The sequence below is a fragment of the Paecilomyces variotii genome, assembly GCF_004022145.1.
Source record: "Paecilomyces variotii strain CBS 101075 chromosome Unknown C8Q69scaffold_11, whole genome shotgun sequence".
Taxonomy (NCBI): Eukaryota; Fungi; Ascomycota; class Eurotiomycetes; order Eurotiales; family Thermoascaceae; genus Paecilomyces; species Paecilomyces variotii.
Window position 1 is genome coordinate 781064 of NW_021167150.1, and position 11087 is coordinate 792150.

Consider the following 11087-nt stretch of genomic DNA (forward strand, 5'->3'; position numbering starts at 1 on the left):
GAGTGGACAGGATGATAACAGGCCTAGGGCCTTAGCTCCCTTGGTCTCCCAGGATGTCCATCTAGTCTTGTGCTTCTCGTGTGTGCCATCCTGGCTGCTGGTCGATTGCGAAAGGTGACTGGATGGGCGTTCTATGCCTGGAGGGGTGCCGGGCGCTAAATATCGTACTCTGGTTGGCGCACGAAAGCCCCGATGCGATGTGATCGCGACGAACACCAAAAATAGTGGACGAGAAGCCGACGGAGACTCTATTTTGGGACGATCACAAAATCGTCAGTCGACGCCCTCTGCAGCGCAGTCACCAATAGGGTCGGTATTCTAGATGCTTGGCTTGTTTCCCCCTCTTTGAGCTGATCCCGTCATTGGCAGTGGTGGACGACCATCACAATCGCCTGCAGAAGATGGCCGATGGATGGATTGATGATGGCTGATCGCCGGGATGAATGTGAACCACCGGATAGCAGCATCTCGTCGTCCATATAATCTGCTTGATCGCCCCAGCTCCAAGTCTCTTTTTCTTCCTTTTCTTCTCCAGCAAGCTTTTGCCTTTTCCAGAGCTGCCCATAGTTCGGAAGTCCCCCGGTTAGCACTGGTTGCAACCGTTTTTGTTTGTCTGTTCGTGGTTCTGATCTCTATAATCTAATTGTTCAATTGCTTTGCTTTGTTGCATCTTTCTGAACCACATACATACATACATACGTCCACCGCCAATCCAACAAACAAAAGTAATAGACAAACGAGCAGTGCTCTTGTCTATCTGTGGCCGGTATTAATCGGGTTGTCTCCTTGACTTTCGAACTATACAAACCAAAAACCAACAAACTGCTTTAATTACAACGTCGCTGGTTCGACGTCCATCTTGTTGTTTTTTACAGCTCTGCCTTGCTCGGGCCTGAAGTTTCGGTCAGGTTGATTTTCGTGTGGAGGGTTAATACTGTTTCTCGACTGCAGTGTTGGACGAAGGATCCACGCCAAAAAAGTTGTCACTTCAAATTCGTGTCTTGTCGCGATCTACCTAGTCATTCGGTCTTCTTTTACTTCTCGTCGAAGTTAATCATTTCGAGAGTCTCCGGTAGTCTCTTGTCAATTTCATCTTCTCTCGAACCCGTCCGGTTGCCATTGTGGCTCGATCTCAATCGCAGACGGTATCTACCAAATCTCTCGACCATATCTTCGACTCTGTTAGCCAGTCAAGCCAACACGCTGGCTTGCATCTCGTGAAGACCCATCGCTAGATACATCTTTCGCAAACCTCCTGGTTTCCGCTGAGGAAGCTCTGTCTCCGACACCGAATCGTCGACAACATATATCTCTTTAATTTTATCGTCTTTCGTCCATTGTTTAACGACCTTACGGCCCTCCTTCTACGGGAATCATAATCTAATATTTATTTCTATTTCACCTTTTTTATACAATTCGTTACTGCATCCATAATGGCGACTGTGCAGCTCAACTTCTCTCTTCGGACCTCTGCCAACGTCAAGACGGTCCACCTCGTCGGATCATGGGATAAGTATTCTCGCCAACTCCCTCTTTCCAAGGATACTTCGAAGTCGGGATCATGGACAGGCAAGTTCCGCTTTCAGACATCGATGCTCAAGCTGGGTGGGCGGTATTGGTACTACGTAAGTCTACCCATCTCCCTCGTCAGTTATTTCACTTCCAATCCCCAGGATTAACTAAATCATAAAGTATATCATGGACGGCTACCACGTTTCCCACGACCCCGCGCAAGAATACACCGTTGAGAAAACCACCGGACGAAAGCTCAACGTCTTGGACGTGCCTGACCCGCGTAGTCCCACGTCTTCCAGCCACCACTCCCGACGCCAATCGACCGATATTCCTAAAGGCCGCGCTCTATCGCCATCCAAGATCCAACACCCAAGACCCTCGAAACCCTACGAGTCGCGCCAAATCCGCGAAGATGACTTCATCGTCGAAGAACTCGCGGACCAACTCGCATCATCCCGCCTCTCGGACGGGTACTACTCGAACAGCCCGCCTAGTTCCGTCGGCTCGTCGCTCTCCTCTCGATCAGATAGCTCGTCCCCCTCTTCGCTGTCTTCTATGAGTGACCCGCCCACGCCCATCTGCCGTTGCGAGAGATACGGTATTACCCGCAAGGGAGACCGTGTCAAGTTAGACTGTGGCGGTAGCCGATGCGGATACTTCACCGAGTCATCTGAGGGATCAGACTGTTCGTCCGACGCGGAGTCCGATCACGACTATAGAGTCGCAAAGAGCGCTGCTCGTCGACAGGGCATCGTCGTCCGGAGATAAGCCAAGCAAAGGGACCATCGATCTTGATGGAATGTCCGACCTTTTCAATATGAGAGAGATCGTTGAAAACCTACACTTCTCGAACAGTTCTCGAGTTACGGCATCACATCAGAGCCATTCACTTCGAGAAGTCGACCCGCGCGCACACGTCGTTCGCATGTGCATTAATTTATTCTTTTTTTCTTCCAAGAACAAAAATATCAAGAAAAAGAAAAACCAGCACGGCCAATATCTCGGTGGAACGTCTTCTTCCCTACATGGGATGATGATGGCGATGACGGAAAGCACACGGCCCGTGGCAAAGCTGGTCTTCGTTACGCGTTGCTTCTCATCTTCATATCATGCTTATCCCTTGATTAAAAAAAGCACGGGAAGAACGCCGAGTCGCTTGACAAGGCCAACACATGAATACCCGCTACGTATCTCCTCAATATGGATACATTTGAGGATACGTCCAGGTGGGAAAGAATGACAAGGTCGTGTATCGTCGTCTTACTTGCTGTCTATCTTCTGCGTGCCGCCAGACAGTGGCATTCAATTCACAAGACAGGAACTGTCAGATTTTATGACAAGTGGACGATAGCATACGACAATCGTGGTCTAGTGATGTTGTCTAGGTAGGCAGCCAAGTTAAATCAATAGATAGTGCCTAGATAATCGAATTCAAGATGAATCAAGACCTTCAAAAGTACCTAATAACACCCTCTAAATGACAAACGTCTATGCTGAATCAATGTCTATCCTTATATGTCTTCTGGTATACAGATGCCAATCTATGGAACTGGACAAGTAACTTGAACCTGTCTCGCCCTGAGTTCTCGAGAGGGTGATTGGTAGTCTAATGTTAGAGGTCCAGGTAGAGTCTCGCCAACTAGGAGTTCTCCTTTTTGGTCGAGTGGCAGAAAGCCATCATCTAATGCCACACTCCGTATTTTCCTTGGCATATCTCATATCGACAGGCATTGAATCCTCCTGCAGAGTTACCTCAAGCGTACCTATCTATCTACACTCTGTCCCACTTTAACCATTCTTCATTATCGTCATTGGATTCTCTAATTGCCAGCTATAACTCTCTAGTGCGTGGATGTACATACATATGTATGTGCTTGATTTCAGAGCAAAAATCTGAATAACCGTTCGATAATCGTAGTAGCCAATCTCCATTCCCGGAACTAATCTAGCTTATCCCAACAAAACCTGAAATTTATGGGACGGTTCCGGGGAGATCGAATCAGGGATTCGCCCTTTTGAACGAGTGGCGTAGCGAGTTACGAGATCTTCCAAGTCATTTGCCTATCGCTTATGCTAACGAATGCGGAACACACTACAGTACTAACTAGGTAACTACTACTACTACTACTTACCATCACCTTGCGGGGTACGTAATTTAATATCAACCAATTGCCAAAACCGGTAGATCCTATGTCCTCTCTCTCATACCAGTAAACGCGGTTTCTAAGGTTTACTATCTACCACTGGTAGGATTATCGCGCCTATGAGATGTGCGTTTCAGGGTGAGCTACTGAACACTGCTTAGTAGAAGCTAGCCCCCTTGATTAACATGAGGTATTTCAACCCCGCTGTATAATAATAATAATTAATCCATAACTACCAGGGGGAACCACGCTAGAATGCGTTCAGTTATCAAACCTGGTAGCGATCGTTCACTAAACGATCACATGATGAGAGTGATGTCACCCGTTGTAGAAAAGAAGAGGATACATCGTCTCTCTCTAACATTCTGTCCTTCTTCTCTACATCTCATTCTTCCCAAATTTCAAATCCACGTTGCCAGCGCCGATTTTCAACCATGGCATATTCTCGGTCAAAGATACCTATCCCGCGGTTGCACACTCGATCTGAGTCTCTCAGTGACCATACACCGCCCCAGCGGCGGCGCGCTTCTCGCGCGTGCCAGTCCTGTCGTGCGCGAAAGGCGAAATGCGACGAAGGCTGGCCAGCCTGTGGTCAATGCAAGGACTCGCATGTTCAGTGTGTCTACACGGGTGGAAAACGCGAAGAGCGCAACAGGTATGTATAGTATTACTAGCAATTCCTCCGTGTCAAAAGGGAGGCAAGATCGCTCATTATTCACGCAGACGATTCGAGCTGCTCTCGAGAAAAGAGGCCGAGTATGAGGCCGTCTTATCGCACATCAGTCTCGCCAGTACCGATCCTTTGAGTCGGCTGGCAGCGCAGACGGTTCTTGAAAAGGTGCGAAATCCCTCGGTGCATCCACCACCTCCCAATGTACTTCCTACCTGGGTCTGTCAGAATCTAATAATTTTGCGGACCGCTGCACTTAGTTTTCTCCCGATAAGATGGTTTTGAATCCACCCACTGTTCCGCCCGACGTGGGTGCATCGACCTGCGATCCACTGTCTTCATACGTGATAGACGATGCACCCCAGCAGCCATTGGCGCAGCCGATCGGTTACATTGGCAATCCATTTCCAAGCTTCAGTCAGGTAAATGACGGATCACATGGACCTGTGAACGATCTCGGTCTGGGACTCGAAGCGAGTACAATCGGTACTGAGCCTGGCCACAGGGTATCTTCTACCGCTTCGATGACTTATCTCGATCCCAACTTTGCCTTTGTCAATGACCTGGACGCGGCGCATTTTCTGACGTGATTTCTTCAAATTCCTCCGCCTTGGCAGGACACCGCCTTGACAGGACAGGATTCTCATTACTTGACAGAAGGTGCGTGTTAAATTTGTCTTGCGCTAAGTCGTGTTTTCTTTTCTATTCTTTTTTTTTTCACCTTGATGTCTGTTTCTCTTACTGTTTCACATGTATGTCTGGCGTTTTTCGATTATGTGGACCAGGAGCTCTCTTAGAAATAACCGGACAGGCGGCATAATTATTTGAGCACTTGAAGCTCTTGCTGCGAGTTCGAAAAATGCTACGGGACGATCATTGTATCTCGTAGTTTAATGATGTAATGGAAATATGACAAGATATCATATATACATGTATATATGTACAATGCACAGCTAGTATATTCTATACGATGGGGGGGGAGACTTCTAGCATCTAGACTCATCGTATAATTAGAATCTAACCCCCCTCTACATCTAAAGTTAGGCAAACAATTAGTTCATTAACTAAGGTTCAATCTATACCATTTGCCCCATGTTCTAGGGCATAAAGAAATAACTAAAGAACTAATAACCCTATCTCTTCATCACATGTCTAAAGTTAATCGATTGAATAGTTAAATAGTCTTACTCTATAGATATTTATATCCTGCAGGTTAATGGAGAACGGGCAATCCAGTTCTTTTATTGGAAGTTGGATATTGCACGGCAATATTTCATCCAGTAATGAGGAGTTATATATGTAGGGGGAAGAAAGTGGTTGGTTGGTCAATCCTATAAGAAGATAGCCTTGTTGCCTGAGACCCGAGGTCTCGATCTTGATAACAATTTACCTCCTTTACCTCCATTGTGTTTAAAGCCGCAGGGACGACTGCCATGGAGAATAAGGAAGAAAATAGAACTAAATATTCATACTCGCTATGGAAGTGAAACATGCTAGACAAAGATGGGATAGATTTGAAATAATACATAGTAGGAATGAATGAGATATGCTGTAAACAGTTGCTATTTTTCTGTTCAGGAAGTCACCAGCCTTCCTTCCATGGGTAGGTTCGACCTTGGTCTATGCCAAAATTACAAAAACAAAGAACGACTGAGTTGAAATGAGTATGATGCAAAAAGAAAAAAAAGAAGAAGAAATGAGCCCATTAAGAGAAGAGTACTCCCAACGCAATGCTAAAGGACCGTCTAAGCGATATCCGAGCTAGAAACCCCAAGGATGCAGGAGTGCAATGCAAATCAAGATATTAACGCCAATTGCATCTCATCACGTTAGGATGATCGTGTCTTCAAACAGACTTGCTGTTACTTTTCCAATGATCCACATCACAAATCGCACCGTCTCTCTTATTCCATCAATCATGTTTTGTCGAGTAGTGAAGAAAGGAAACGGTTTGTTCACGTAAGTTGTCGAGAATTGGCCGCAGTCGCATCGAATAACCCACAATCGTCGTAATGGCCAGCCAGTAGAGCAGAGAAAGTTGGAGACGGTTGGTCGATAGATTATGTCGCACAAACTGATCCACAGCAGTACTCCTCACATCTCGATAGCCAGCTGCACTCTTCGGGAGCAGTATGATGCAGGTCTATCCAGCAAACAGAGGAAACGTGTCCCATTACCAGCAGCCTATGTCGACAATCCCGGACGTCAAAAGAAACACTGCAGATTTCAAATCGAAGGGACATAAGAAAAGATGGCTCGTGCCGTATCGCCGCAGGAACCGGTCCCGAAAACTCCAGTAACGACTGATAGATGAGATTATCGTTTTTTTTTTGCTTTGTTTTGTTTTGGTTTGGTTTTTTTGGGGAAATGGGCCTGCATTTCCGTGGTTTATGGTAGACAGAGAGCCAAGGTTAACACGGGGAAAGACCGGAAGGTCCACTCGTTCCGCTATGGAGGCATGCCCAGCACACCGACAGCTTCTGAGCAAACGAACCAAGCTCTCCCTCCTATGCTCTCTTGACTCTCCTCCACCCTCAAAAGGCCTCGTTCCCTGAAATCCATAGCTGACATCGTACAAGGGTGCCGTTGGCTTTAACCCCTATCCAAGTTGTCCCTTCTCGTTCAGACATCATTATTCATTTGTAGCTCGTGCCTGGGGGTCCATTTGGACCACCTCGTCCGGTAGAGTGAGTCGGACACGCATATCCCACCAAGACAGTCTTCTCCTGCACTGTATGGCCACGTTGGCCGAATGCTTCGCATGGATCAACTGCGTGCTTGTAGTAGAGGCATCGGCATACGGAATAGCGTTCAACAACTTGGTAGCACATCTTGAAAAAGAGTGATCTGCTTTCTTGGATATGGTTGTTCTTTCGTGATTTATAGTCAAGGAATGACTGCTCGCAATGAGATTGAGGGCGACTTAAACAGCAAGGCGCAATGGATGTCAAACGGAAGTTGGAAAGCGTCGCCGCTGTGAAGGGGTATATAGAGATCAATCTCCAAAAGAAAAAGGACGATTCCAGCAATCAGGATACGGCAACCTGACTGTTTGACCAAAGAGGCAGGCTTGACAGAGGCACAACAGGGTATAGCAAAGGATCAATAAATCAAATACACAACTGCTTCAACGAATGGCGCACTGTAGCAAACTTGTTGACAGCATCTCTGGTGGCCAGGCCAGACGATTTATATCCAAGAGAGAGTAGGCAGATGGGATGGAAGTAGAGAAGTTTAGTTTTAGAAAAGCCAGCCACAAAGTGGCCGGTGATGACCCTGCACCCGGGCGCGCCATGGACCCAGACAGGTACGGCGGACAGTTCTGCAAGGCGTCCACTGGATCCAGCATAGTAGTCTGTCTGTCTGTCTCCAGAAAGACCAGCAGTATGGTTCCCGCGAGATAGATCACCACGGTACCGAATCAGTTAACCGCAATGCCAAAACAGGGCCCGAGTGCGAATATAGACTCATAATAGAGTCTCCGCCTGCACCGCCAGAGACGGGGCTTCCGCGGACAAGACCGAAAGACTATCACCAATCAACCGTGCGAGATCACTGGAATTCCTGCCAGGCTGCCCACCTGATGACTGCTTGCCCTAGCAGCTCAAGTGACAGCCTGTGCGGAATTTTATCCACCATGACGGGCACTTTGACGACGGCCAGCAGCTGGACAGGCGCGGGAATCGGCTGCTAGAGCAGCCACAGTCCAACCGGACTTGGCGTAGGGTTCGCACTCAGCTCGATGCGAGATCGACAGCGTTGCCTTATCCACTAGGTCGGGCCCCACGTCAGGGGAGAAATCATCTTGTCGGTCTTGTGCGATGCATAGTTGGGTCCGATCGCTTGCGCATCATTGACTGTCAGCCTCGAAGCTTTGAAGAGTGATCCATCTGCTGAATTCGTAGTACAGAGGATGGGGCCTCGTGAGTCGCTTCAACATTCAAGTCCATCTGGTAGTGGGTGTGTTTTCGCTCCCCTAATTTCGAGAAGTCATTGTTTCCTGCAACAGACGGACTCAATGCAGACTCCGGTTTTCCGGGATCTGACCAATGTCTCTTGTCCCTCGGGCTTCAAACTTCTAAAGTAGAGACAAGCGCTTGACGTGCCTACATTAGTCGCGCGCGCACCAGCGATAGCGTGCAGCGGTTCAGCTTGACGCATCCCGATGGAGACCAGGGTGGACAGTATACCGCTGCCCACTGGACCCTAAGCGCAAGACCGTTAGAACTTAGAGACATCTACGGTACTTTGTTTCGGAACCTGGAACAGGCGTCTCTTTGAGGCCAAACAAAAAAAAAAAAACAAAAGCAAAAACCCCGATCATGTGCTAGGCCTGCTCAGGGACCCCGGTCGTAACTTGTCTATCCGATCCAGGTCTCTATAACTTGTCTCACTCAGGATCTCACTGTGAAGCATCGGCGTCGACGGCATCGCTGATCGACTTCGGCCATGAGCCTGAGCCACGGTGGACCGGGTGAGGCGCAGCAGGGTCAGGATTTCGTCCGGGATCGCTTTCCCCGAACATCTAAGAGTCCTAGCTTACTAGTATAGACAAGCAATGATGCAATCTCACTAGATTGGTTTGCTCAGAGCGTCATCCTGTGTTCAACTTCGTGGCTATCGGCAACAATAGTCAGTTCCAGATGAGCGAGATCTCGATGCCTGAGCAGTCGAGGGCGACGAGGCGTGTTGATTGATCGGCCGCAGCCGAAAATAGTTGCCGGCGGTCGATCTGTCCTCTCAGACTCCAGGGTACATTCCATTTCTGGGATGTCTGTGCACAGGGCTACGGCAATCTTCTCCAAGAAGTTGTTTCTGCCATGACCCCAAGTCTCAAGATGGTGCTGCTATTATTATTACACGTCAAAACGTGATGCGAAGGCCACTTTTCTGCCTCGGGCACTCATTATTATTATTCTGCACATTTCAGCTGCCTTCTGTTCGTCCCAGACCTGATCAGTGGGGCCGCGTGGAGACCGGCTAGAGTTAGTGAAGAATGGTCGTCATCGGTGATTTGGGCGAGTGTATAGTAAGTTTACTCTAGAGTAAATCGAAGCATGGAAGTATTAGCATTGAGCAATCAATTCGATACTAGCAGTGCGAATATGCTCCATATGCATTTCCCCTTTTTGGGTCTGGAGAGCCGCATGGCATGGTTCTGCTCGACATGATCGGAACCATGGTACATTGTCAGAACAGTTCTTGCGGGGGCAAATATCGGGCAAGGCACTTAGCTAGTACATAGTACACGGCAACAATTCAACACGGAAGCTGAATGTTGCCCATCATTCTCCTGGTAGGTACCTAGATGCCCCCACGGATAACCCGGAAGAAGACTCGTCTGTCGAGAATTTCCATCTCCTTCCTCGCATACTGATTTTCGCCACTGACAGCTGTGCTTTGGACTAGTACACTGTAAATCGTAAGTGTCTGATCAAAGAAAGTGAGGCCCGTCACTACTGCAAGTAAGAAGAGGCTTGAGTCATTTGGGATCAGAGGAGCCACCAGCCACAGAAGACGGGGTGTCAAAGGACCCATGGGTCAAAGTGCGAGGAATCTTCAGCACCAGCCTCACCAATAACTAACTAACTCACGATGAGTTAGTGGATGGAGCCGGACAGAATCGATTGATCGACTAACTATGTAGTAGGTAAGGAGCTAGCCATATCTATGGCAACTAGGACAAGAATAGCCAGCAGGGGAGAATTCCGTCGGTGAGAGCAGAAAAAATCCGCGAGAAAATCGCATGGGCTGCCTGCTCAGCCCTACGGACAAGCCGCACTTTACTGGAAACAGCTTAGTGTCCCCTAGCCACACCCCTGTGCGGCTCATTCTGCCGCCTTTTCCACCAATCACCATCCAAGCCATGAGTGTGGCGGTGAACCGTCCACGAGCCGGCGGCCTGAGGCTCTCGTGACTTGTCGCGGACCGCTCTTTGATGACTATCGTGTCTATGTATGTATGTACATCGCAGACGTAATCCTCATTATTATTCTGACTGCTTGCTCAGTTGTAGTTATTGGCTCTGATGACGGAAACCTCCCTGCAGAAAACAACCAGGCAACTACTGATGACGGTCATGAGATTAGCATGTCACGTCTCGAATGCAAAAGACCTCTGTTTTATTTATTTGTTTCTATGAATTACATGAAATTTACTACTGCAGTATGTGGATACTAGCTGATCATAGACCCAGTATACATATCCCACTGTCCACATGGCGAGTAAGTACCTACCTAATTACTATGGTACACAGTTAGTCGCCAATAGTACTGTACTGATATATTTCCAGAACCTCCTATCCGGTCATCTCCGTTCAAACATTTAGTCAACAAATCAGACACTTTCTAAAACAGCTGAAGCACCCACACAATGCACGTGACGATCTGTTCCGCAGATATTGATCTGCTACAATTGCCTCTTTGCTCGCATCATATCAATCAGCAACACCCTGGTTATTTTCCAGGGATCAACGTTGCCTCCCAGAAACAAGCTTGATATTCCCTGCGCTGATCCCTTACATGGTCCTCGTGTCCATATGACTCAGGAAATAGCTGTCTCCATGTGGTTATGGATTCTGGAAGCGTCTAGGCAGGCCAGATCCAATAATCAGAAATCATGACTCTTCTCATCGGGCTATCCTGTAGACTGCCCAAACATATTCTAAGATATATGTGGAATATCTGCAGTCATCCCGGTAGTATTCTCCCCACGAGCTTTATTAATGACCTAGACACGACTCACCCCATCTTTATGAA

At 47.9% G+C, this 11087-nt stretch overlaps 2 protein-coding genes across 2 annotated transcripts; both read left to right on the plus strand.

Moving 5' to 3' along the window:
- Nucleotides 1-1433: 1433 nt before the first annotated feature.
- Nucleotides 1434-2283, plus strand: C8Q69DRAFT_447175 (putative GTP-binding protein EsdC; the record flags this gene model as incomplete). The annotated part of the gene is made up of 2 exons (XM_028629188.1): nt 1434-1625; nt 1693-2283. 2 exons carry the CDS (start codon nt 1434-1436, stop codon nt 2281-2283), a joined length of 783 nt encoding a protein of 260 aa, XP_028482695.1.
- Nucleotides 2284-3876: 1593 nt separating this feature from the next.
- Nucleotides 3877-5317, plus strand: C8Q69DRAFT_477319 (hypothetical protein). The gene is made up of 3 exons (XM_028631311.1): nt 3877-4314; nt 4383-4497; nt 4590-5317. Exons 1-3 carry the CDS (start codon nt 4094-4096, stop codon nt 4917-4919), a joined length of 666 nt encoding a protein of 221 aa, XP_028482696.1. The 5' UTR covers nt 3877-4093; the 3' UTR covers nt 4920-5317.
- The last annotated feature ends 5770 nt before the right edge of the window (nt 5318-11087 follow it).

Excerpts from the sequence above, each read along its gene's own strand:
- C8Q69DRAFT_477319 (XM_028631311.1), top strand. The coding sequence starts at position 4,094 with ATGGCATATTCTCGGTCAAAGATACCTATCCCGCGGTTGCACACTCGA. Across the intron at positions 4,315-4,382 it reads AAACGCGAAGAGCGCAACAG|ACGATTCGAGCTGCTCTCGA; the intron begins GTATGTATAGTA and ends TTATTCACGCAG. Across the intron at positions 4,498-4,589 it reads CGCAGACGGTTCTTGAAAAG|TTTTCTCCCGATAAGATGGT; the intron begins GTGCGAAATCCC and ends CGCTGCACTTAG.